The 24,559-nt window shown below is 45.8% G+C and overlaps 1 protein-coding gene across 3 annotated transcripts; it reads left to right on the plus strand.

The window, feature by feature from the left end:
- Nucleotides 1-822: 822 nt before the first annotated feature.
- Nucleotides 823-24,328, plus strand: crb3a (crumbs homolog 3a). 3 transcript variants are annotated; one of them, XM_073069371.1, is made up of 4 exons: nt 823-1,024; nt 7,830-8,178; nt 19,200-19,249; nt 20,983-24,328. In XM_073069371.1, the coding sequence occupies exons 2-4, from the start codon at nt 8,109-8,111 to the stop codon at nt 21,175-21,177; spliced, it is 315 nt and encodes a 104-aa protein (XP_072925472.1). In that variant the 5' UTR covers nt 823-1,024; nt 7,830-8,108; the 3' UTR covers nt 21,178-24,328. The 3 variants fall into 3 exon arrangements, with proteins under 3 accessions (XP_072925472.1, XP_072925473.1, XP_072925474.1); XM_073069372.1 differs by lacking the exon at nt 823-1,024 and adding an exon at nt 1,242-1,334; XM_073069373.1 differs by lacking the exon at nt 823-1,024 and adding an exon at nt 1,403-1,516.
- The last annotated feature ends 231 nt before the right edge of the window (nt 24,329-24,559 follow it).

The following is a 24,559-nucleotide window of genomic DNA, read 5'->3' on the forward strand; positions in this document are numbered from 1 at the left end:
GAGGCCGCTGTGTTTTGCTTTGCCAAGGAGGTGGTGTTGAGGGACCAGACGAAACGGTCCATTATGCACTCTCAAAAACTCTTTACTCTCGCCACAGGGGAGCTGCGCACGCACAGTGATGGGCGGCCACAGCGATCTCTTTGCAAACACGAGGAAATCTGCAGATGCTGGAAATTCAAACAACACACACAAAATGCTGGTGGAACACAGCAGGCCAGGCAGCATCTATGAGGAGAAGCACTGTCGACGTTTCGGGCCGAGACCCTTCGTCAGTAATATCTCTGGTCGTGTCCTCGCCCCATTCCTCCAGCTACTCTACCACCTCTCCCCGTCTCATCATCACCGATGAGGGCAACATCAGCGAACTGGAGCCGGGTAGAGCTGATCTAACAGTGCAGCCATACATCAGCCCGAAACGTCCTCTCCTGCCTGACCCGAGTCCTCCCCCAGCTAAAGAGCGTTACTGATAAAAACTCATGCACCTGGAATATTAATTTTCTCGTCACAGATGGAGCCCGATTCTTGTTTAGTTTTTATTTAAGATTTCCAGCTTCCACCTTACCTTTGTGTGAGAGTTTTTTTTAAAAATCGAGGCACCGCCTCGCAAATAGGTAATTGTATCTCTCCCTATTTAAGCCTTGCTAGGTTTCAATAGCGACAGTCAAATCCTCCGGGAATCCGAAGCGCCTCACTCTCCCTGTCCTCGTATTGAAACCATTGTGGGAATTTAGCTTGCTCTTTTAAGAACTGACAGCATGCAAACCGAGGAGCAGCCCGTACTTTCGCAGACTCGGGAGTGGCGATCTGCCCGCCCCTTTAGGTAGGTACATTCACACGGCACTTCCGGCTGTGGCTGGCCAACTCCCCGGGTCTGCTTTATCAGGTTACAGGTGTTGTAATCGGAAATATTCCGCGGAGGTGGGAACAAGTCCTGGCAAATTAAAGTTTCGCCGCAGATTCCGAACCTCGGCAAAGGTGTTCAGGGAGAAGGGGAGCAAAGTTTACGTTGAGCGAGTTCCTGTAGGTGAGTTTCGTCCGGCGAGTGGGAATGACCGTGGGAGCGGGGCGAGTCGCACCGCCACGGGGAACCTCCGCCGCAAGGAATCTCGCAGGAGGTCTCGATCCCCCCCCCTCCTTTTTTAAATGTTGTCGGTCACCGCAAACTTTCTGCTATTTCCTTGTAAAGTAGCAAAGCAAATCGTTCTTGAAAATAGAATTGATACTGTGACGTGGTTGTGAGTTAATTATTAAATCTGCCCTCCCTTAAAGTGGACCCGTCTCTGTCCGAGAACTTGGCGTACCTGTCTGCAGGGATGTCCATTTGATAGCCGGCGGTGAGTGAGTGTGGGTGTAGGGCGGGGAGACGGGTCTTCAGGTAACCTGTGTGTGCGTGCGTGCATACAAGTGCCTCTGCCGGCGGACAGTAACGTTACTGAGTGAATCTCAGGCCAACACTGCTACACTTCGGGGGTTCTGTACTCTTGGGAGGATGGGGAAGCTGTAATGGTATATGAAGGTAAGGGGAGTGGGAGGGGGAAGTTTGGGGAAAGGTTCAGAGGGGACCTGAATAAATTTTTTTCCACCAACTCGCGCAAAATGCTGCAGGAACTCAGCGGACCTGGCAGCATCTATGGAAGAGAATAAACAGTCGACGTTTCGGGCCGAGGCCCTTCATCAGGACTGTTTAACACTCTCCAGAGATGCTGCCTGGCCTGCTGAGTTCCTCCAGCATTTTTGTGTGTGTTGCTTTGATTTCCTCTTGTTTGTGGAACAGTTTCCGGTCAAGACCATTCACCGGGACTGGGAAGGGAAGGTCTGGCCTATCACCTGCCAGCTTGTACCCCTCCCCATTCGGACCTGGTCCCCTTCCTTTCCAGTGCTGGTGAAAGGTTTCGGCACAAAACGTGGACTCTCTATCGATGCTGCCCGATTTGCTGATGTCCTCCAACGTTTTGTGTGTTGCTCTAGACAGCCAGCACCTGCAGACCCTCTCGTTGCCACTTTCCTCCTGATGGTGGTTGCGATTTGGAATGCGTGGCCTGGGAGAGTGGTGGAACTGTGGTCCCTTTCAGTGTAGAAGCACTTTGAATCGCCAAGGCACTGGAAGCTGGTACATGGGTTCAGTGCAGAGGGTCAGCATGGCCGTTGTGGGCTGAAGGGCCTGTTTTGTTGTAAAATCTTGAGGGGGGAGGGGAATCTGTGACCTGGTATCTTCTATACTGGAGGTTAATCAGTGAAATGGAGATAAGATATTGCACGTTATGCACCTGGCATTTAGGGCAGCAATGCAGGTCCTCCAGCTCTGTCTGTCCTTGGCCACTCAGATGTAGAAGGTGTCTTCATTGCTGTTTCCATAACATTTTCGTTTGACCAGTTGGAGTTGTTAGCCCTGAGCTGAACCTCTGGTACCCAAGGGTCACTAGACCACTCCTAGTCTCGCCTCTAACCTTTGACCTGTTTGGCATGGGTGACCCTACCAAGGGTCAAAGCACAAAGCCCTGATTCCTACCAGCTTAGCTCTCTGGGTCACTGGAGTACAGGCCTCCAAACCATGACAAGGTTGTGGTTCTTTTGTAAGATATATGGAGATGAGGAGTTTAGTAATAGGGCAGCACTCTGCAAAAATCTCAGGCACATGTAAAAAAAAATCTGTAACGCGAAGATGCTTTCAAAAATAATGAAATGAGAAGTTTCTGAGTATCAAAAAATACAATAATGAGCAGTAAGCAGTGAAAACTAAATCAAATCAATATTTGGTCTGACCACCCTTTGCCTTTAAAGCTGCATCAGTTCTCTTAGGTACGCTGTCATGCAGTTTTATAAGAAAATCAGCTGGTAGGTTGTTCCGAGCATCTTGGAGAACTTGCCACAGATCTTCTGCAGCCTTTGGCTGTCTTGCCTGCTTCTGTCTCCGGGTAACCTCAGACAGCCTTGATGATGTTGAGATCAGGGCTCTATGGAGGCCGTACCATCTGAAATCATATAAAAAGAGGGTGCCTAAGGCTTTTGCACAGTACTGTGTGACTAATGTTAATTTAGCTTTATTAATGTGTGTGATATATACTTTTGAACACCGCTGAGTCATCTGCAGGCTCCCAAGAACACAAGAAAATAGGAGCAGATGTAGGCCACTCGGCTATTTCTCTGTGCCAGATCCATGTAATCTTCAAGGTAACGACTTTTCAAAAAAAAAATCTACCTGAAGCACTGCTGTTTGGTAGAGAATTCCTGAGATTTACCACTGCAATGTTCCAAAGAAGCCTCCAAGAGGACCACAACCTTGTCGTAGGGTTTGGAGACTTGTGTCCCAGAGAGCGATGCTGGCTGGAGTCAGGACCTTGGTGGGGTCACACATGCCGAACAGGTCAAAGGGTAGAGGCCAGACCAAGAGCGGTCTAACGATCCTCCAGGTTCGGGGGGTTCAGCTCAGGGCTAACAACCCTGACTGGTCAAACAAATTCTTGTGGAAACAGTAATGACGGATCTTGCACCTGTGTGTAATGGTACGGACAAACAGAAGGAGGACCTTCAATGTTATCCTTAATGGCAGCAGCATAACAGGCAGTAAGTGGCAGAGAACAGCAAGATAAATTTCCATGGTATGCAGGCCAAGGTGTTTACTTCTGGACTGATATCACCAGAGTAACAGTTTGAGACCATCAATATTGCATTAAAATCCAGAACACAATGTACCTGAGGAATGGGAGTTTTTAAAGAACCAAGAGGCTGAAAACAAGGAAGTAAATTATGAGGGAGAACTGGATGTGTAATAAGAGGGTGGCTAAGGTACGTGTGGGATCTCTGGAGAATGAGATTAGGGTATTCGTGGCAGGAGGTAGCAAATAAATTAAACCCATAATCCGTATACATTTTGGTGGCAGACGGTGCTGCAACAAGCCAAGATTTGCTACTTCAAATAGCATGGAACAACTTGTTAATTCGTAATGTGAGGGGTGAGGTACAGGAACATTGAATGGGATTAATGGAGGACAAGTCATCAGGACCTGATGGCCCAAGGCAAGGGTTTTAAAGGAAGTGGCTGCGAAGATTGTAACACCATTAGTATATGGACACGAGAGAATCTGCAGATGCTGGAACTCCAGAGCAATTCGCACAGAATGCTGGAAGAACTCAGCAAGCCGGGCAGCATCTATGGAAGAGAGTAAACAGTCTGGGGTTTCGGGCCGAGACCCTTCATCAGGACGGGGGGAAGGAAAGATGAGTAGTTAGAGCAAGAAGGTGGGGGGGGGGAGGGGAGGAAGAAACGCAAGGTGACAGGAGATAGATGAAACTGAGGGAGAGGAGGGGCCGAAGTAAAAAGCTGGGAAGTTGATAGGTGAAATAGATAAAGGGCTGGAGAAGGGGGAATATGATAGGAGAGGGTAGAAGATCATGGAAGAAAGGGAAGAGGGAGGAGATAGGCAAGTAGGGAAATGGGAATGGTGAAGGAGAAAAGAGGATTGTCCAGTTACCAGGAGTTCGAGAAATCAATGTCCATGTCATCAGGTTGGAGGCTACCCAGACGGAACGCAAGGTGTTGCTGCTCCAACCTGAGTGTGGCCTCATCGTGACGGTAGAGGGGGCCATGGCCTGACATGTCGGAACGGGAAGTAGAATTGAAATGGGTGGTACTGAGAGATCCCACTTTTTCAAGTTAATGGCGCGTAAGTGCTCGGTGAAGTGGTCTCCCAATTTACATAGGGTCTCACTGATAAACAGGAGGCAACACTGGGAGCACCAGATACAACAGGTGACCCCAACAGACTCACAGGTGAAGTGTCTGCTCCTCTGGAAGAACAGTGTGGGGTCCTGAGTGATAATGATGGAGGAGGTGTAGGGGCAGGTGTGGCATTCGTTCCGTTTGTGAGGATAAGTACCAGGAGGGAGGGACAAATGGACAAAGGAGTTGTGATCTCTGCGGAAAGCAGAGAGTGAAAAATGTGCTTGTTGGAGGGATCCCGTTGGAGATGGTGGAACTTACGGAAAATTATGTGCTGGATGCAGAGGCTGATTGAGTAGTGGGTGAGGACAAGAGGAACCCTATCCTTGGTGGGGTGGCGGGAGGAAGTGGGTGAGGGCAGATATGCATGAAATGGAAGAGGTGTGGATTAGGGCGGCATTGAGGAAGGAAAGCCCCTTTCTTTGAAGAAGACGGTCATCTCATTAGTTCTGGAATAAGAAGCCTCATCATTAGTTCTGGTGTTTGGATTTTTAGCATCTGCTCATTTTCTTGTTACTGAACTTCAGGTGGATCCAACAGACTGGAAATCTTGAAACGTGACACCCGTGTTCAATAGGGAGAAGACAAAGGAATGATTTGTAGGCTTGTTTCTTTAGGTTTAATACCTGATAGCAAGATAATAGAATCCATAACAAAGGAAGAAATAGCCAGTCATTTGTAGATGCTTAAAGCAATTGAACTATAATTAAGGACCCTCATCACCCAGGACATGCTGTTTTCTCAGTACTATCATCAGGGAGGAGATACAAGAGCCTGAAGACGCACACTCGACATTTTAGGAAAAGCTTCTTCCCCAGCGCCATCAGGTTTCTGAATTGTCCATGAACACTACCTCTCTATTTAGGTCTTTATTTATTTAATATTTTGTCATTTGTAATTGTTTTTATGTCTTGCACTCTACTGCCAGAAAACAATGAATTTCATGACATAGGTCAGTGATAGTAAACTTGATTGCATCTCTGACCAAGTCAATGTGATTTGTGAAAGATAAAGAGTCCTAGCCTGAGACGTTGACTGTTTATTCCCATCCACAGACGCTGCTGGACCTGCTGACCTCCTCCAGCACATTGTGTGTATTGCTCTACATTTCCAGCATCTGCTGTACCTCTCGTGTTGGTGAAAGAAAAGTCATGTTTGACAACTTTGCTTAGATAATAAGCAGAGTGCGAGGGGGGGAATCTGTTGATGTAGTTGTGGAGTTTCTGCGTGTCTTGGTATCTGTAATTTGAATTTTCAGAGGGCATTGAAGAAGCTTCCATGTAGAAGGCTGGTGCTTGAGAAAAGTGCCTAGTTAATATTGTGTTACCGTGAACCAAGATCAGTAGATGGGGAGAAGAGATGGATTTCTTTCGCTGGATGGATGTAACTTGTAGAGTGTCCTAAGGATCAGTTCTTGACTCCCAGTCTTCATTAATGATCTGGAGCAGGGGTCAGAGTGTAAGATGCACAAGGCTGCTGATGGCACTGGGAAATCTGCAGATGCTGGAAATTCAAACAACACACACAAAATGCTGGCCAGGCCTGCTGTGTTCCATCAGCATTTTGTGTGTGTTGTGATGACACTGGGTGGTGAGAGGTAGAATGCTCTGCCGATATTGAGACCCCACAACAGGATAGACTTGGCAGATAGAGTTTAATGTGCGGAAATGCGAGAGCGTGCACTTTGGCATTTTATTTTTATCATTTTATTAGCTTTATTTGTCACATGTGCATCAAAACATACAGTGAAATGTGTTGTCTGCATCGACTGACACAGTCCAAAGACTACTGATGGCAGCCCACAGGCGTCGCTATGCACCCGGTGCCAACGAAACTTGCCCACTTACTAACCCTAACTGTACGTCTTTGGAACGTGGGAGGAAACCAGAGCACTCAGAGGAAACCCACGCAGTCTGAGGAGAATGTGCAAGCTCCTTGTCGGCAGTGGAGGGATCGGTGATCGTTGACGCAGTAGAGCTTTGCGCTAACCATTACGCCTGTGAAGAGAAATGAATATACAAGATGTTATGTAAGGAGGCAGAGAATGCCAATGAACAAAATTCCAAGGAATCCTGATGTGATTGTGCACGAAACACGAAGTTGGGGGCAAGTGCAGCTGGCAGTTTAGAAGTCAAATAACATATTGACGTTAATATTGAAGGGATTGGAGATTAGAAATGTGCAAGTATTGTCACAATGGCACGGGGCATTAGTAAGTTCAGTGAGCAAGTTTGGTCCCCTTTTGCTAGCTTTGGAGGCAGACTGGAAGAAATTTGCTTGACTAATTCATGAGATCAGATGGTGATCCCCTCAAAATCAGCTTAAAAAACGTTAAGTCTGTATTCTTCGCAGTTTAGGGAAGCGAGAGGTGAGCTTATTGGAACAGAAGATACTGAGGAGTCATGGTAATGTCCATGTTTCCATGTTCCTCAGGTGTTCATGAAGGGCAAAGTTACAGAGGTGTGACTTCTTTTGGTCTTCTCGCCAATATTGGTGGCTGTTTGGAATTCGCTACACTGGAGGTCACTGGGGTATTTTAAGGTGGAGTAGATATATTTTTGAAAGATCAGGAAACGGAGAGCTGTGGGAGAACTGGCACTGGAGTTGAAGCTTGGGGTAGATTAGCCTTGGATGGGCTTGAGGGGACAGGCAGCCCTATTATTGGTCCTAAGTCCTTATATTCTATGTTCCTTCAGTTGTATATGTAAAATAATTGACTCACCTGTATGCGAGTGGGATTGTGGTTGCCTCCATTTCAGTCCTCACCAAATCCCCACTCCCATGTACTTGGTTGTGGAGGACTTTGGAGGTCAATTAATGCAATATCTCTGGTCTAGGGACTGAGACTAGTTTTGATTATTAGGGGTTCCAGGATATTGCATGCATATTCAATGATGGAAGAAGCTGGAGACCTGCACTCAGCCGTTTAGGAACAACTTCTTCCTCTCTGTCATTGAATCTCCTAACACTACCTCATTCCTTTTAACGCACTACTTATTTTGTAGTCCATGATAATTCTGTTTTCATACTGTGCTGCTGCTACAAAATAACAAATCTCATGACAGTGTTAATAAACCTGATTGTGATGTGATATTTTTTTGAATCGCAGAGGAAACCCAGCAATGAGGAATTTTGTACGACTTGCATCAGCTTTCCCGAGGGAGCATTGAATATACTGCGTATCGCTGTGATAATTACTGGAATCCCTTGTACCAGTACCACACCTGGACAAGATTTGCGTGGATCAGCTCACATTCAGCCAGACCAGGCCAGAGCTCTTGAGCTGGCCTACAACTTTGGACTGCTGGGATCTGTGATGTTCAGGACCGGCTGAGCCAAGTGTTACTAACACTGAGGGGCAGCGCGACAGGAGTTGTCTGCAACAGCGATGGAACAGTTGCAACGTCTTCTAGTTCTTACTCTGCTGGGTGTAGCAATGTTTGGCAAGAGCTTTGCAGGTTAGTGTTAATGGGCTCCTCTCCTTTGGAGTTTGGGATATTGGGAAGGGGAGGGAGGAGGTGAAAGGGAACAGCCCAAAACTCATTTTTAAAAGGGAATGGGGACATTGGGGTATTCGGACATTGGGGTACTCTGATCTACTGGATATTTGTATCTGGGAATTGGGTGGAACAACTATTTTAGAGCTACCACTGATGGTTTCTGCCTCTCACTTCTGAGTACATCACTGACTTGTTCGTGGTGATTTATCAATGCTCCATTGTTGTATCACGTGAGGACCAGGTTGGTAGAAGGTGAGCAAGGTTACCTTTGGTTCCTCCTCGGAATTGCTCCGTTATTCTGTAGGTCTGACATGTTCCGTTGGCCTGTGAGAGAAGTTTATATTTTTTGACCCAGGGAATAGGTTCAAGGTGCTGCCAGCCTGTGAGGCTATTCGTTGAGGATGAAGTGAAGTGATTGAGTGAGTGAGTATCTTGAATGTCATGGGTCACAACTGCGCAGACCCGGCAAACAGTTTGGTCATCCGGAGTGGTGGCCCCAAACATTGAAAGGTCAACGATGAGCAGAGTATTCAGCCAATTAAGGCTCACCTTCATTATCTTCAGTCTCCCATTGAGAGCACTCAATGACACCCACCTTCCAGACGACAGGCTTCGCTGCAGGGTCCTGAAACCAGGGTTTTACCATTAAATCATCGACCCCTGAGAGACTTCCCCCAGCTCTCTGTATCTCAGATGGACGTTTCTTCCAACCACGTGGCAAGCACACATGTACACCCTGTCTCAGTGCCCTGCTTACCCTCCACCAACCCACCTTCCACCCTCCCTAACTCACAGGCACCCTCTCATCCTGCACTGGTCACTTTTATAGTTTTATTGCAGCTGTTTCACGTATCTGTATGACTGCTTGTTTTATTATGATGGTGCCAGTATCATTATAGGCTTATATAAACATGCGCCTCGCACTTTATCAACTCGTCAATGTCCAGGCCACACCACTCCGGCTCTTGGTTTTGTGACTTTGTGTGCTGGATCGTAATTATATGTGCTGCTTGTGACTGTATCTACTGCGTTTTGCACCTTGCACCCAGAGGAACGATGTTTCATGTAGCCGTATGCATGTGTGTGGTTGAATGACCATAAACCTGAACTTGAACTCCCCATCAGAGGTGATCTTCGTGTCCTCGCTGATAACGAGAGCAGTACCGGAAGATTGGAGGGTGGCAAGTGTTATTCCTTTGTTCAAGGAATTGGGATAACCCTGGGAATTGTAGATCACTGAGTCATAACCAGTGATAGGCATACTGGAGAGGATTCTTAGAGAAAGGAATTGCGAGCATTTGGAGAAGCATAACCTGATTAGGGATGGTAAGCATGGCCCTGATTTAACTCTAGACTAATTATGGGAGATTTTACACTGACCAGTTACAACTGATGCATCGTCGGACTGTGGGAGGAAACCAGAGTTGCAAGGAGAAAGTACAAACTCCTTACAGACAGCAGCGGGAATTGAACCTGGGTCGCTGATGCTGTAAAGCGTTGTGCTAACCACTGCGCTACCATGCCTCCCCAGGATGATACATGACACAAAGGTTGGTGTTGTGGATAGTGTAGAAGGGTTTGTAGGCTACAATGGATCAGTGTGCGGATGCAGAGCTGAAGCAGGTGGAGTTCAACCTGGAAAAATATGAAGTGATTCACTTTAGAACATCAAACCTGAAGAGTACAAAGTTAATGGTGGGATTCTTAGTGTGGAGGAACAAAGGGGTCTTTAGGTGGGCTCCATAGATCTCGGTAATTTTGACGGATATATGGATGTGGACTGCAAGTTGCCGGGGTGATGAAGAAGATGTATGATGTGTTTGTCTTCGTTAGTCAGAGGACTGAGCTCAAGATCCATGGAGTAAAGTTGCAGTGCTATAAAACCCTGCTTAGACCACACTTAGACCATTGTGTTCGGTTTTGTTCATCTCATTTTAGGAAGGAGCTGGAAGTTTAGAGGAGACTTTCCAGGACACCACCTGGATAAGAGAACGTGTCTTCTGAGGAAAAGTTGAGGGAGCTTGGAGTTTTCTCTTTGGAGTGCAAGATGAGAAGTGACTTGATAATTGTGCATGAGATAAGAGGCATAGATCAAGTGGATAGCCAGCTCCTTTTTCCCCAGGGTGGAAATGGCTAACACAAGGGGACATGATTTTAAGGTGATTGGAAGAAATTGTCAGGGGATGTTAGAGGTAGTTATTTTATTACACAGAGTGGTGGGTGCATGGAACGTGCTGTAAGGAGTGTTGGTAGAGGCAGATACATCAGGGACATTTAAGAGACTTGGGCTCATGGATGAAAGAAAAATGGAGTGTTATGTAGGAGAAAAGTATTTTATTGACGAAGTAGATTAAAAGTTTGGCACAACACTGTGGGCCAAAGTGCCTGTGTGGCACTATGTTCTATCTCAGTGGAGATGAAGGAGTAGGATTTATCTGATTGGTGACGGGAATGGACTGCGTCTCACTCTCACCTCGCGGAGGCTGATGCCTGTGGGCTGAACTTTCGTTCGGGAGGCTGGAGCACGGGCTGTGTGTCTGGGGGTGCCACACTGTCAGGTGGGCTGCCTTTGAATCTGATGTTAAACTAAGACCTTGTCCATGCTCTCAAGTGATGTGAATGACCATTGGTTTAAAGGAAGCAGCTCTGTTTTCCTCGAAACAGCATCCCAGAAACCTAAAAATAATCACAAGCTGATCTTGTGCTTCTTATTGTTTACACTACAATTGTGGCTTGCCTATAAATTTCTTCACTAGCTATTGAGAACTGTGGAATTTCCTTAAAAAGGATTGAAGGGTGCTATAGAAATGCAGGCCAGTCTTGTTGCAAAGGGAGGAGTCCATGTTGCTTCGGATCTCTCTCGCGTGCTGTTGCATGAAGAAGCTTGGCAGAGCTGTGACTTCCAGCAAATAATTAACCCCAGTGTACAAAGTGTACATGCAGAGGCAACTCCTGATGTGGAACTGCTGTAGTGAGTCAACAAGTTCAGGACAGGAGGGAGCAGAGTCTGGGGGAAGAGAGGAGGAAATATTTTGCCACATTTCATAAGATTTTCCTAAATGATAAATAAATCCGGTTGTTAACTAGCTTACACAATCCTTTGTGAGTTGTTGAATGTGACCTGTGTAGTGTATTAGTCGGCCAGCGGTGTGGCGGCATCAGCACCAGACTTCGAGGCGAGCGGTCCCCGGGTTCGAATCCAGCCGGCTCCTTGCCGGGTTGAGCAGCGAGCTAGCAACTTGGCTTCAAAAGAAACAGATAAAATGCTAAAGAAGTGTTAAGGTTGCCCCCCTGATGCGCCACAAGGTGCGGAGAGGATTAATGTTTGAATATATTGACATTCAGCACAGAGTAGGCCTTCCGACCCTTCGAGCCACGCTGCCCAGCTACCCCCTGACTTAATCCTAGCCTAATCATGGGACAATTTACAATGACCAACTGGACTGTGGGAGGAAACCTGAGCAGACTCACAAAACCCGCGAGGTCACAGGGAGAACGCGCAAGCTCTTTACAGGCAGCGGCAGGAATGGACCCGGGTCACTGGTACTGTAGAGTGTGGTGCTCACTGCTACTTCACTGTGCCATCCTCTTTCACTCCGAGCTGGCCCGTCTGGAGCCTGTTCGTGGATTTCCAAAGACATGGGGTTAGAGTAGGCCTGCTCGCACTAGAAGCGAGGCGACACAATCCTCGGGCTGTGTTGATCGTTGATGCAAAACGACACATTTCACTGTGTTTCGATGTACGGCTGACAAATAGAAGCTTAAAGCACGACTGCAGTTCCTCAGGGCAGTGACTTGGCGCTGAAGAGAACGTGCTTGCTGCTTGTTATGGGGTGAGGTAGTGTGAGCGAGTGACTGTTGTAATGTTTACGGGAGCCACTGTGAGTTAATGGTGGGGCAGTGAATGTTCAGGCTATTGAACCGGGTTGAAGAGGGCTGCCTCGTCGCTGATTGTGTCGAGCTGTCTGTGCTATCAAAGCACTTTTATTATCAAAGAATGTATAAATTATACACCTTGACAATTGTCTGCTTATGGGCAGCCACGAAGCAAGAAACCCCAAACAACCCAATTTTTAAAAAGAACGCAAACCACTGCACAGAGAAAGGGGGAAAAACACACACAAATCATGCAAACAATAGAAGCAAGCCAACGGCATTCTGAACCAGGCCGAGTCCCAGATCTGCTCCCGGAATAAGCTCAACCTTCATCCCTGCTAATCACACCAGTGCCCAATTCTCCAAGCAAATGGAAAGTATTCTAGTCAGCACCCTGAAAGACGAATGGGAAAATTGGAAGTAACTAACACGCTGGTAGTTGCCATCAAAGATCCTCACCATCTGGGCTGTGGCATCTTCTCACAGCCACCACAACATCTGGTTTGAGGATGGTTCCCCCCCTTCAACCACTGAGTTCTTGGACTAACGTGCACAACTGACCACTGCTCCGCCATTGACCTCTTCTGTTCTGGTGTGTTCTTCCTTGTAAAGATCATGTTTTAATTATTTTTTTTCTTGTGAATGCGGTTTATTTGATGCAACGTACCTGTGATGCTGTAGCAAGGTTCAAAGGTATATTTAATGTCAGAGAAATGTACACAATGTGCATCGTGAAATTCTTTTTCTTCGCAACCATCAGTGAAAACAAGTGCCCCAAAGAATGAATGACAGTTAAGTGTTGGAACCCCAAAGCCCCCCCCCCCCCCGCTCCCCTCCTCCCACACACAAGCAGCAGAAAAGCAACAGCTCCCCCACCAGCAAAAAAGCATCGGTGCCCCCCACCGAGCACTCAAGCGTGAGCAAAGCGTCAATAAAGACACAGACTTGCAGTACCCCAAAGACTACTCGTTCACCCGGTATTCGACATACCACAGGCTCTCTCTCCCTGATAAGGGAAAATGAATTGTCCCCGTTTCACAGCGAGAGGGGAGACATGACAAAGCAACTCGCTGATTTATGGAGTTAAAAGTCTGTTGCATCGCTTTTTCTGAGTACTGTGCCTCTGGACACACGGCTAACAGTGAGCCCCCTGCTTCCGATCTTCCTTGTTCTCCTGCGACACATCAGCGGCGGCACCAGCCTCGAATCAGCCCGCCTCCAGAGCTACGAAAAGTTTCTCATTGCTACCCGTGCAGATGCACTCATGCCTATGACAATAAACCTGACCTTGACTTTGAGATGCTCTGCTTCTGGCCACAATGCTGGACATTATTCTGTCCAATGATGTTTTCGGTCAGTACTGATTCCCAGCCGCTGAAAGTTGAGGAGCAGTGAGAAGAGTCTCTGCCAAGGGAGATGTGGGGATGTGTGGCACAGATGTTACTTAGATCGGAGAACAGTGCAGCATAGTACAGGCTGTCCTATATAAATCTATTCCATGACCAATCTTGATCTACTCCTCATCATGGAGAGCTATGGTCCCGGATTAGGTTGATGGGAGTAGGCAGCTTAAATGGTTCAGTACAGACTAGATGGGCCAAAGGGCCTGTTTCCGTGCTGTTCTTTTCTATGACTCTAATGCCTGCCTCCTACACGGCTCATAACCCTGCTTGTACATTAGCAGAACATGCCTACACATTGTTCAGATTTTGTTGTACGGAGGGTGGACTTTATTACTGGAGGCTTTGGAAATCCACTGTCCGTAGAGCAGCTATCAACATAATCCCACCTCTGATGCTGCTTTGGAAATGCAAGCTAAAAGGTGCAGCTGCTGCAAATCTGAAATAAAAACAGGAAACAGCAGAAATACTCAGTAGGTCAGCCAGCATCTGTGGAGTGAGAAACGGATAATGTTTCATGCCAAAATGGGTGTTTTGTTGCAAAGCAGGTGGAAGTGTGGGAGCACATTTACATGAACCGCTGTCACAGGAAAGCAGCATCCATCATCAAGGACACTCACCACCCAGGCCATGCTCTCTTCTCACTGCTGCCATTGGCTTCCCCTTCTGCCCCAATGAGGCCACACTCGGGTTGGAGGAACAACACCTTATATTCCATTTGGGTAGCCTCCAACCTGATGGCAGGAAACATCTATTTCTTGAACTTCTGGTAATGGCCCCCACCTCCTCCGCACTCCCCATTCCCTTTTTCCTCTCACCCTATCTCCATTCCTGCCTATCACCTCTCTCTGCTGCTCCTGCCTCTTTCTTTCTTCCATGGCCTTCTGTCCTACCAGATTCCCCCTTCTCTAGCCTTGGATCAGCTTCCCTGCTCTTTACTTCACCCCTCCCCCCCCCCCCTCCTGGTTTCATCTATCACCTTGTGTTTCTTCCTCCCCTCCCCCACCTTCTAACTCTGACCACTCATCTTTATTTTTCTCCAGTCCTGATGAAGGGTCTCGGCCCAAAACATCAAATGTACTCTTTTCCATAGGTGCTGCCTGGCCTGCTGAGTTCCTCCAGCATTTTGTGTGTGTTGCTGGGATTCAAGTTATGGTTGCACTTTGTTGAAGTGACAGCAATTAGATAGTTGATGGCTGCTGGGATGGAAGTGAAACTCTGTTCTTGCTCGTTGGGAGGTGTGGGGCCGGGAGCAGCAATGCGTAACATAGAGGACTGAACCCCTGTCTGCAGTTCCACAAGTATTTCCACTCATCTGAGCTGTTTGGGGTTCTGGAGACTGCAGTCCATCCCAATTAAACCTCAATTCTAGAAATATGTACCTGTGAATTCACTTGAGCCTGCTTTACCATTCAATAGGGTACCCTGAGCTCTGTACTTTGATCCATTTCCCTCTCCCTCCCGCCCTTGCCCCCTCCCTCCCCCCCTCTCCCTGGGGTATAACTTTAAGGTGATTGGAGGAAAGTATGCAGTGGTGTCAGAGGTAAGTTTGTTACAGAGAGAATAACACCCTGCTAGGGTAGTGGTAGAGTCAGATACATTAGGGAAAATTTAAGAAACTCTTAGATAGGCACATGGATGATAGAAAAATGGAGGGTTTTGTTGGAGGGAAGGGTTAGATTGATCTTAGAGTAGGTTATAAGGTTGGCACAACATTGTGGGCTGAAGGGTCTGTACTGTGTAATGATTTTCAATGAATAAAAAGATTGAGATGAATGCAGAATTTGTGTAAATGAATGGCTGGTGCGGACTCTGAGTCACGGCCGTTCCTGTGCTGTATCTCCGACTCCCACGCCTGTCGACTCCTCCTTGATTCTCTCACAGTCTGGCACTCCCGCACAGGGAGAGATTTAATCCATTTATTATTGACAAATGTACCGAGGTTCGGAGTTAAAAACTTGTCTTGCATGTCACCCTACAGATCAACTCTTTACAACAGTGCATTGAGGTAGCACAAAATGGAACAATGACAGCACAGAATAAAGTGCTTGCAGGTTGACAGTAGGTGCAAGGTCACAAGGAAGTAGATTGTGAGATCTGTTGTAATTCACAGTTAACCTCTGATGCGTCCAAAGTAATTTAAGGCAAAGATTTCAAAATCCTCTCACTTTGTAAAGGCAGATTTTAATGTAGGAGAGCTGATGACTGAAGAGGAGGTGATTAACTGCCAAGAGAAATTTGCAGTTGTTTGGTGATCGTTATGTTGCTGGCGGTGGTGTAGTGGCACCAGCGCAGAGCTTGAAAGCAGATGGTCTGGAGTTCGAATCCGGCCGGGTCCCAGCAGAAGAAAAGCCTGAAAATCTAGTTTGGTATCTTGCCTGGGAAGAAATTACCAGGTATTAGAGAAATCAATGTTCATGCCATCAGGTTGGCAGCTACCCAGATGGAATATGAGGAGTAACTCCTCCAAGGTGACAGTGGCCTCATTGTGACAGGAGAGGAGGCCAAGGGCTGACATTGGGAATAGGGTGTTGAATTGAAGTGGGTGGCCACCAGGAAATGCCCCATTTTGTCGCAGATGGTACGAAGATGCTTGATGAAGCAGTCTCTCAATCTATACTGGATCTCACATTTGAGAACCTGGGTCTTAGCACTCAGATCTGCAGCTGGATCTTCAACTTCCTCACAGACAGGACCCAGGCTGTAAAAATAGGGGACAAGCTCTCCTCTACAATCACTCTGAGCACCGGTGCCCCACAAGGATGTGTACTCGGCCCCCTGCTGTACTCACTGTACACCCATGATTGTGTAGCCAAGTTTTCATCGAACTCAATATATAAGTTTGCTGATGACACCACAATTGCAGGCCGTATCTTGGGTAATGATGAGTCGGAGTACAGAGAGGAAATTAAGAACTTGGTGGCATGGTGCGAAGACAATAACCTATCCCTCAACGTCAACAAGACAAAGGAATTGGCTGTTGACTTCAGAAGGAGCAGCGGACCACACGACCCCATCTACATCGGTGGTGCGCAGGTGGAACAGGTCAAAAGCTATAAGTTCCTTGGGGTGAATATCACAGATGACCTGACTTGGTCTAACCAAGCAGAGTCCACTGCCAAGAAGGCCCACCAGCACCTTTACTTCCTGAGAAAGCTGAAGAAATTTGGCCTGTCCCCTAAAACCCTCATTAATTTTTATAGATGCACCGTAGAAAGCATTCTTCTAGGGTGCATCACAACCTGGTATGGAAGTTGTCCTGTCCAAGACTGGAAGAAGTTGCAGAAGATAGTGAACATAGCCCAGCACATCACACAAACCAATCTTCCATCCTTGGACTCACTTTACACCACACGCTGTCGGAGCAGTGCTGCCAGGATAATCAAGGACACGACCCACCCAGCCAACACACTTTTCGTCCCTCTTCCCTCCGGAAGAAGGTTCAGGAGCTTGAAGATTCATACGGCCAGATTTGGGAACAGCTTCCTTCCAACTGTGATAAGACTGCTGAACGGATCCTGACCCGGATCTGGGCCATACCTTCCAAATATCCAAATGTCTGGACCTGACTTGCACTACCTTACTTTCCCTTTTCTATTTTTTAATTATGATTTATAATTTAAATTTTTATTATATTTACTTTGATTTGTACTCCAGGGAGCACGAAGGGCAGAATCAAATATTGCTGTGATGATTGTACGCTCTGGTATCAATTGTTTTGTGACAATAAAGTAAAGTAAAAAAGTCAGTAAACAGACCCGAGTGGTCCTTTGTCGAATAAACTTCCCAGAGCTTGCTTCTCCTCTGTATTGGCCATTTTATTGGGATCAATGGTTGTCTTTCAGCATTTATAAACAAATATCCTCAACACTGACACAAATCTGGTGGTTCACTGACCCAATGAAGAGGCTATGGCAACCCCGATTTCCTTTCTTCCAACAAGGGCAGGGTGCAGCAACTCTGAAGCATCTGCACCCACTGCAACAGCTGGAACGGGCTGCATCACCGTCGACCTGAAGTCTCCCAGCCGAGGAGGCTTGAGGCCCTTTGCACTTGGTGTCAAATGATCCGTCTCACATGTAGGAACAGGATATTGGTGATGTTTGCACACTTTTACCCTGGAGCACTGCAAGCATTGATGACTAACAATCCACAGGAAGCTTTCAGCAGGTTAAACCGTGTCTGTGTATAGTGGGTGTGGGGAGGAATTGTTGATGTTTCAGGTTAAACCCCCGAAAAGAATGATGCTGGCTTGAGTGAGGGGTAAGTTTACCAAGGTGATTGACTGTACTCTTAATGGCCACATTACAAGGAGAGATTGGACTGAGTTTAATTTTCTAGAATTTAGAACGATCTGGGGTATTTTAACTTTGTGATATTAATGATTAACTGAAGAGATGGCTGTTGTTATTTCTGCATACTGGGGGAATCTAAATTCCAAAAATTGAGCCAGACCTTTCCAGAGTGGGATTGGGGAATATTTTTGTGCTGAAAAGTCAGCTTTGGGACTTTTTCTGTGAATATCTGTAGGTGGAGAGTTAATTGTTGACCTTTAATTGTGAGTAACATTGTGGCTGTGAAAGTGGGTAAGAGTATCCTGCAGCCTCTAGCTCCCCAAATTTATCTCGCTATCTACAAGAGTACAGTGTCCTGATGAAGGGTTTCAGCCCGAAATGTCGGCTGTTTATTCCCATCGATAGATGCTGCTTGACCTGCTGTGCTCCTCCAGCACATTGTGTGCATTGCTCTAGATTTCCAGCATCAGGAGTACCCTTTACCACCCCCCCGTTCATGTGGGTGATGGATTTGTTCCCCTGGAAGGCTGCATGGTTCTGATGGGCCTCTATTATAATAAAGGAAACTGCTGTAAATCCTTAGCTAATCATCTGTGCAACGAGTTAGAGTTAAATCATTCACTCAGTTACTCTCAACAATTGCCACCTGATGGCCGAGAATTTCATCACTTTCCATTTTTATTTCAGATTTTCAGCATTAGGAGCTTTGGTAATTTTCATTTTGGGTGGTGAGCAAGGCAAAATGCAAGGTTAGCATTCATTTCGAGGACTGGAAGATAAAAGTAAGGATGTAATGTTGAGGCTGCATGAGGAACTGGTGAGGTCTCACTTGGTGTATTGTGAGCAGTTTTGGGCCCTTTATCTGAGAGAGGGTTCAGAGAAGGCTCACAAGGAAGATTCTGGGAATAAAGGGTTTACCATATGAGGAACGTTCGATGTCTCTAGGCCTGTACTGACTGGAATTCAGAAGAATGAGGGGGATATCTCATTGAAACCCATTGAATGTTGAAAAGCTTTGATAGAGTGAATGTAGAGAGGATGTTTGCTATGGTGGTGGAGTCTAGGACCAAAGGGCACAGCCTCAGAATAAAGGGATGTACGTTAGAAAGCAGGTGAGGAATTTTTGTACCCAGAGAGTGGTGAATATGTGGAATTTGTTGCCACAAGCAGCTGTGGAGGCCAAGTCACTGGGTATATTTAAGGCAGAGGTTGATAGATTCTTGATTAGTCAGGGCATGAAAAGTTACCAGGAGAAGGCAGGAGATTGGGACTGAGAGGGAAAATGGTGGGGCAGACTGATGTGCCAAATGGCCTAATTCTGCTCCAATATCTTAAGGTCTTAATACTTTCTTTGCTTGATATTACATTTGTATTTTTAAAATAAAAATCTTTTAATTTTTCACGACAGCAAACACCACGACTTCAAATGTCACAACACCAGCGAAATCTGAAACACCGGTAAGTCTCCCCTCTATTCACTTGGTACTCTTCGCGCTTGACACTGCCTTGTGTGTGAATGGCTTCAGCCTTGCATCATTGAGTGAAGATTGGGCATTTACCAAGGCCAGTCAGAGTTCAGTCACCTCTTCCTGTTTGCAAGTTTTGTTTGTGAGCCTTCGGATAAAGGAGGCCCATCACTTCTCAACCAGCTGGTGGTCTCTGAGTCACTTGATGCCACTGAGAATTGTTTGCTTTACTACGAGAACGGTGAGACTGGTGTTTGTGAACACCTTCCAGCCTCCAGTGGTCTGTCTGTCTGTCTATCGTGACTGGCATTCTGGCCTTTGAGCTGTGCTGGCCAGCAAAACCCGATTTAACCCTAACCTAATCACAGGACAATTTACAATGACCAATTAACCTACCAACCGGTACGTCTTTGGGTTGTGGGAGGAGACTGAGCCCCTGGAGGAAACCCAGGTGGTCACAGGGAGAACGCACAAACACCTTACAGGCCGTGACAGGAATTGAACACGGGTCGCTGAGAACTGTAAAGCATTGTGCTAACCACTTCGCCACCATGCCACTCTTTGTCAGGATGTTTCCAATACTGACTTCAGATGAATGCTGTGAGAGTGTAAACCCTTCTGAGGAAAACTGACAGGGTTGCCTGGGCTGAACTAGGAGGTTCAGAGAAATCATCAACCTTGTGCCTGGTATGCGTTGAACTTGTAGTTTTGGGCTAGACCAGCTGAAGAAGTTCAACTTGTGCCTTTATAGAACATAGAACAATACAGCACAGTACAGGCCCTTCGGCCCACAATGTTGTGCCGACTCTTAAACCCTGCCTCCCATATAACCCCCCACCTTAAATTCCTCTATATACCTGTCTAGTAGTCTCTTAAATTTCACTAGTGTATCTGCCTCCACCACTGACTCAGGCAGTGCATTCCACGCACCAACCACTGTCTGAGTGAAAAACTTCCTCTAATATCCCCCTTGAACTTCCCACCCCTTACTTTAAAGCCATGTCTTCTTGTACTGAGCAGTGGTGCCCTGTCCACTCTATCTATTCCTCTTAATATCTTGTATACCTCTATCATGTCTCCTCTCATCCTCCTTCTCTCCAGAGAGTAAGGCCCTAGCTCCCTTAATCTCTTATCATAATGCATACTCTCTAAACCAGGCAGCATCCTGGTAAATCTCCTCTGTACCCTTTCCAATGCTTCCACATCTTTCCTATAGCGAGGCGACCAGAACTGGATACAATACTCCAAGTGTGGCCTAACCAGAGTTTTATAGAGCTGCATCATTACCCCACAACTCTTAAACTCTATCCCTCGACTTATGAAGGCTAACTTCAGTGGCTCCTTGTTAATTCTGGCACTGTGGGTTCCTGTCCTGCCTCGGGGTTGGGAGGGGTGGCTGGGGATCAGCTATGTGTAATGTTACCCCAACCCTGTTGGAGTTCCATGCCTTTTTCTGTACTGTTGAAATTTGGTAGAGAAGCACTCCAAAGACTTGACCAACAGAGGCAACAGGAGGTGAATGCTCGAGGAGGAGTCACTGGAGGTAAAAGCTGGGGAGTGTGAATATATGGTGCTTGCTTTTTGCCGGGGAATATGGATAAGCAAGAGGCAACAGTATACAGTGAGAGGGGGTAACTGAGTAATGTTGGGCTTGGTGATGTTGGGATAGGGGGTTTGTGAGGGGCAAGTTCTTCACTGACCTTTGCTCATTCTGGATTCTAACAGATCGCTGCCATCGTGGCTCCTTGTGTGATCGGGGGTGTTCTGCTCATTGCGATCATCCTTACTGTAGTTATCATAAAGGTGAAGGGAAAGCGCAGGGAAGAGGGTACATACAACCCAAGCCAACAGGAGCAGATTGGAACACGGACACAGATCAACCACGGGCTGAAGCTGCCACCCGAGGAGCGACTCATCTAGCCAAGCCTTCGCCGCAGAAGATATCACGAGAACTGTTGTTGAGATCATTGGAGTGAAAGTCTAGCAACGTTACTTGTTTCTTTTGGGAATGCCATTAATTACAAGACAGATTCGATGACCTTTCTCCTTTTTATACATTGCTCTTTGTGGGTCAGCGGGATCTGGTCAGTTGTTGCCATTTCCGCTTGACCCTAATACTTTTTGGTTGTGACTGGAATGATGCAGTTCCCCTACCCTGCAGCTCTCGGTGTCCCAACTACAAGTGACAACTTGTGGACTGTTGTGTGTGGGTGCTGTGATAACGAGAGGTGAGGGTTATGATGGACTTGTGGGGGGGGGGGGGGGGGGAATGGTTGAAAGCGTTTCCAAAAAATCTTTGGACGAGGGGGCTAGGCCGCATTGTATCTGGGTCTGTGTAGTATACCATGAATTAGAAATAGACCTAGAACCAATGGAGCATCTCCCCTACAGCAGAAACAGCAGTACAGTGAATTGAGAGTTGGCACTCGGCAGCCAGAAGTAACATTTGTTAGTCTCACTAATATTAATTTCATCCATTAGTCTATTTCTTCCCATACGAGGCACTCTTCATATTGTTAAGTTGTGTCAAGGAGCTAATCCTTCTTGGTAAAAAGTTGTAGATCTCAGTTACGTTGGTCATTTCACAAAGGACCACCTTTTCCTCGATGCCCATGTCATTTTAATTTTTTTTTGAAGGACCCTTGTACTGGAAACTGCTGGATTCTCTGGTTTGGCCCGTTGTGTTTTGGTAGGTTCAGTATTAATGTAGTGTAATTAACTTCAGGATGCACCAGCTCTTGCGCGGTGCTGGCTTCACTCACACCTTGCTGCACAGATTTGCTGCTCTGCGGACACTAATAGGCTTTTTAATCAAGTGCATCCTCTAAGGTGGAGATTGTTGTACACTTGACGTCCATTGGTGAGTGAAGAAGGAATATAAGCAAAGAATTTGGAGATTAGTGGGCATTGCACATATTTATCTAGTGCTTTCATGGGAAAGTTATAAACACATTTTCCTATTGCTGACTTTGATGCAGCTACCTTGCACTAGACAAATATTTTATATATTGAAAGGGAACTAAACTAAATTCCACAAAGGCAACAGCAGAACAATTTCTTTCGATCACAGCTTCCAGTAACATGTAAAGTGAAATGCAAAGTTAAATCTCTTCTTGGTAGGAAGCTAATTGCTGTTACGTAGACACTGAATTAGGTTCTATCAGGGCCCAAAGGATGTTTAGCCAACACACGCAGCAATCACACTGAGATTAAGACATTCTTGTAATAGTATTTTGACTTCTCATTTTTTCTATAAAAGTCAGAAACTACATAATCTGTATTGTCATTACTAGTGTGCACTTTATCTAGAAAATCACTTATTGTCTTTGACTTTTTCTCTATGATTGATTGTTCAAATGAATAATAGAATTGTGTTTAAATGAATAATAGAACTGTGTTCTGTAAACATGGTCATTCACCTTCTCAGCAAGGATTGTGTCTAGGAGAAATTTACAGCAACTTGATTAGAGCATTGAATATTTAACTCAATGCCATGAATTCAACTGAAGTGTTGACCATTAACGGGCCAAAATCTAGGTCTAGTTATCTTGATGCACTAAGTTAGCTTCACCTGAACAATTGATGTGTGTACTATAAAATAGGATGTCAGTTAATTTTGTGGATTGTGAAACAAAAGATGGAAGTTATGTGCTAACAATTACTTGGTTTTAAAAACTCTACTCCTGAAGTGGAGCAGAATGTGTGGCTGAACACATAAAATTGGTGCTTGCTCTGGATGCTGGGGAACTTAAAACCAGGTTAAATATCCACAAGGCCACCACATAATTGATCCTAGATGCATTTGAATCAAAGAGCTAAGCTGCTGGATACCTGAAACAGAAGGAAACGATGGCGGGAGCGGTCAGCAGGTTCAGCATCGGCAGCAGGAAGAGAACCATTCACAATTCGGGTTAAGACAACTGAATAGTTCACCCCAATTGTGCTGTTGTATCTTTTTATATGTAGGCAAAATCTTGGGGAATTTTAACCCTCTGAAAGTAATTAATGTTTTGATGGATTGATTGGTCAGGACATGAAGGGATATGGAGAAAAGGTAGGATCAGCCATGACGAAATGGTGGAGCAGACTTGATGGGCCAAATGGCCTAACTCTGTCCCTATATCTTATTGTCTTATTTACTAATTGATCTTGAATTTGCACTCCTTCGTATCTCTGTGTATTTAACTTCCAATTTAAAGAGGCAGTCAAATAATCTTTATTCTGAGAAGGCAAGTTTATTTCATCGTCTGCATTGACAAATGAGGTTCTTGTCAAATCATACCATTTTCCAGACACTTAATCCATAATCTTATACCATATCTGGTCTTCAGAATACTGAGTCACTACATTTAAGTCTTCCTCACCATTTCCCATCAGAGATTTCAGTGCTGCTGAGTCTAGAATAAATGTACTGTCTCACTTGGAATGTCTTTGATACAGGTACAGAACTATATGGCACAGAATTAACTAGTTCAGAAACCAGTGAAAGTCCAGGCTTACTCCTTTAACTGGGGCTGCATGCTTTGGTAATACTGCACTTGGATTGAGTTGGGGAGATTTTGGAGGACTGAGGTAGGTTTTCCATGGAGGAGTTTAAGAGATGGTTTGGATATTTTAGCACCTGCAACATGCAAGGATTGCTGTACTACTGTAGAGACTGATAACATCCTGTGGATAAGATGTTATCAGTCAGAGTTATGTGGAACTATTTCAGAAGTGGGTTGGGGGATGCTGAGGTGTTAGGAAGGTGTGTACACAGCAGGTCAATAAATGTCCATCACCCTCTGCTTATTTTTCAAATAAACAATGGAAGATCTCATTCCCTGTCTCTCCACCAACAGTGACTACACTTCAGAAACAATGGCTCAATGAAATATCCTCAATTTGTGACAAGGATGACATATCATTTCCTCTTGAACAAAACATTCCCTCTGATATTTGCTGCTCCATTACCCTTACCGTGCCATCAGAGACAAGTGAAGCAAGCAGCCTTTCAGGGCTGTTATGTCTCTTGGTTGAAACTATCCAAATAATACTGATTTCTGAATGGACAATAAACCCTGGAACATTACCTCATTTGTACATTTGCTTTTTTTTTGGCTCTCTGTTTGCTCTAACTATTTAATATGTACTATTTATTTCAATCTGTATAATTTTAATTATTATGTATTGCAATGTACTGCTGCCATAAAACAACAAATTCCATGACATTTGTCAGTGATATTAAACCTGATTCTGATTCTAACTCTGGGCACAACTGCTGTGCACCACACTCTTTTAAGTTCATGCAATTTTGAAATTA

This window comes from Hemitrygon akajei, chromosome 16, assembly GCF_048418815.1.
Source record: "Hemitrygon akajei chromosome 16, sHemAka1.3, whole genome shotgun sequence".
In the NCBI taxonomy this organism is placed as follows: Eukaryota; Metazoa; Chordata; class Chondrichthyes; order Myliobatiformes; family Dasyatidae; genus Hemitrygon; species Hemitrygon akajei.

Excerpts from the sequence above, each read along its gene's own strand:
- crb3a (XM_073069371.1), top strand. The coding sequence starts at position 8,109 with ATGGAACAGTTGCAACGTCTTCTAGTTCTTACTCTGCTGGGTGTAGCA. Across the intron at positions 8,179-19,199 it reads GTTTGGCAAGAGCTTTGCAG|CAAACACCACGACTTCAAAT; the intron begins GTTAGTGTTAAT and ends TTTTCACGACAG. Across the intron at positions 19,250-20,982 it reads CAGCGAAATCTGAAACACCG|ATCGCTGCCATCGTGGCTCC; the intron begins GTAAGTCTCCCC and ends GGATTCTAACAG.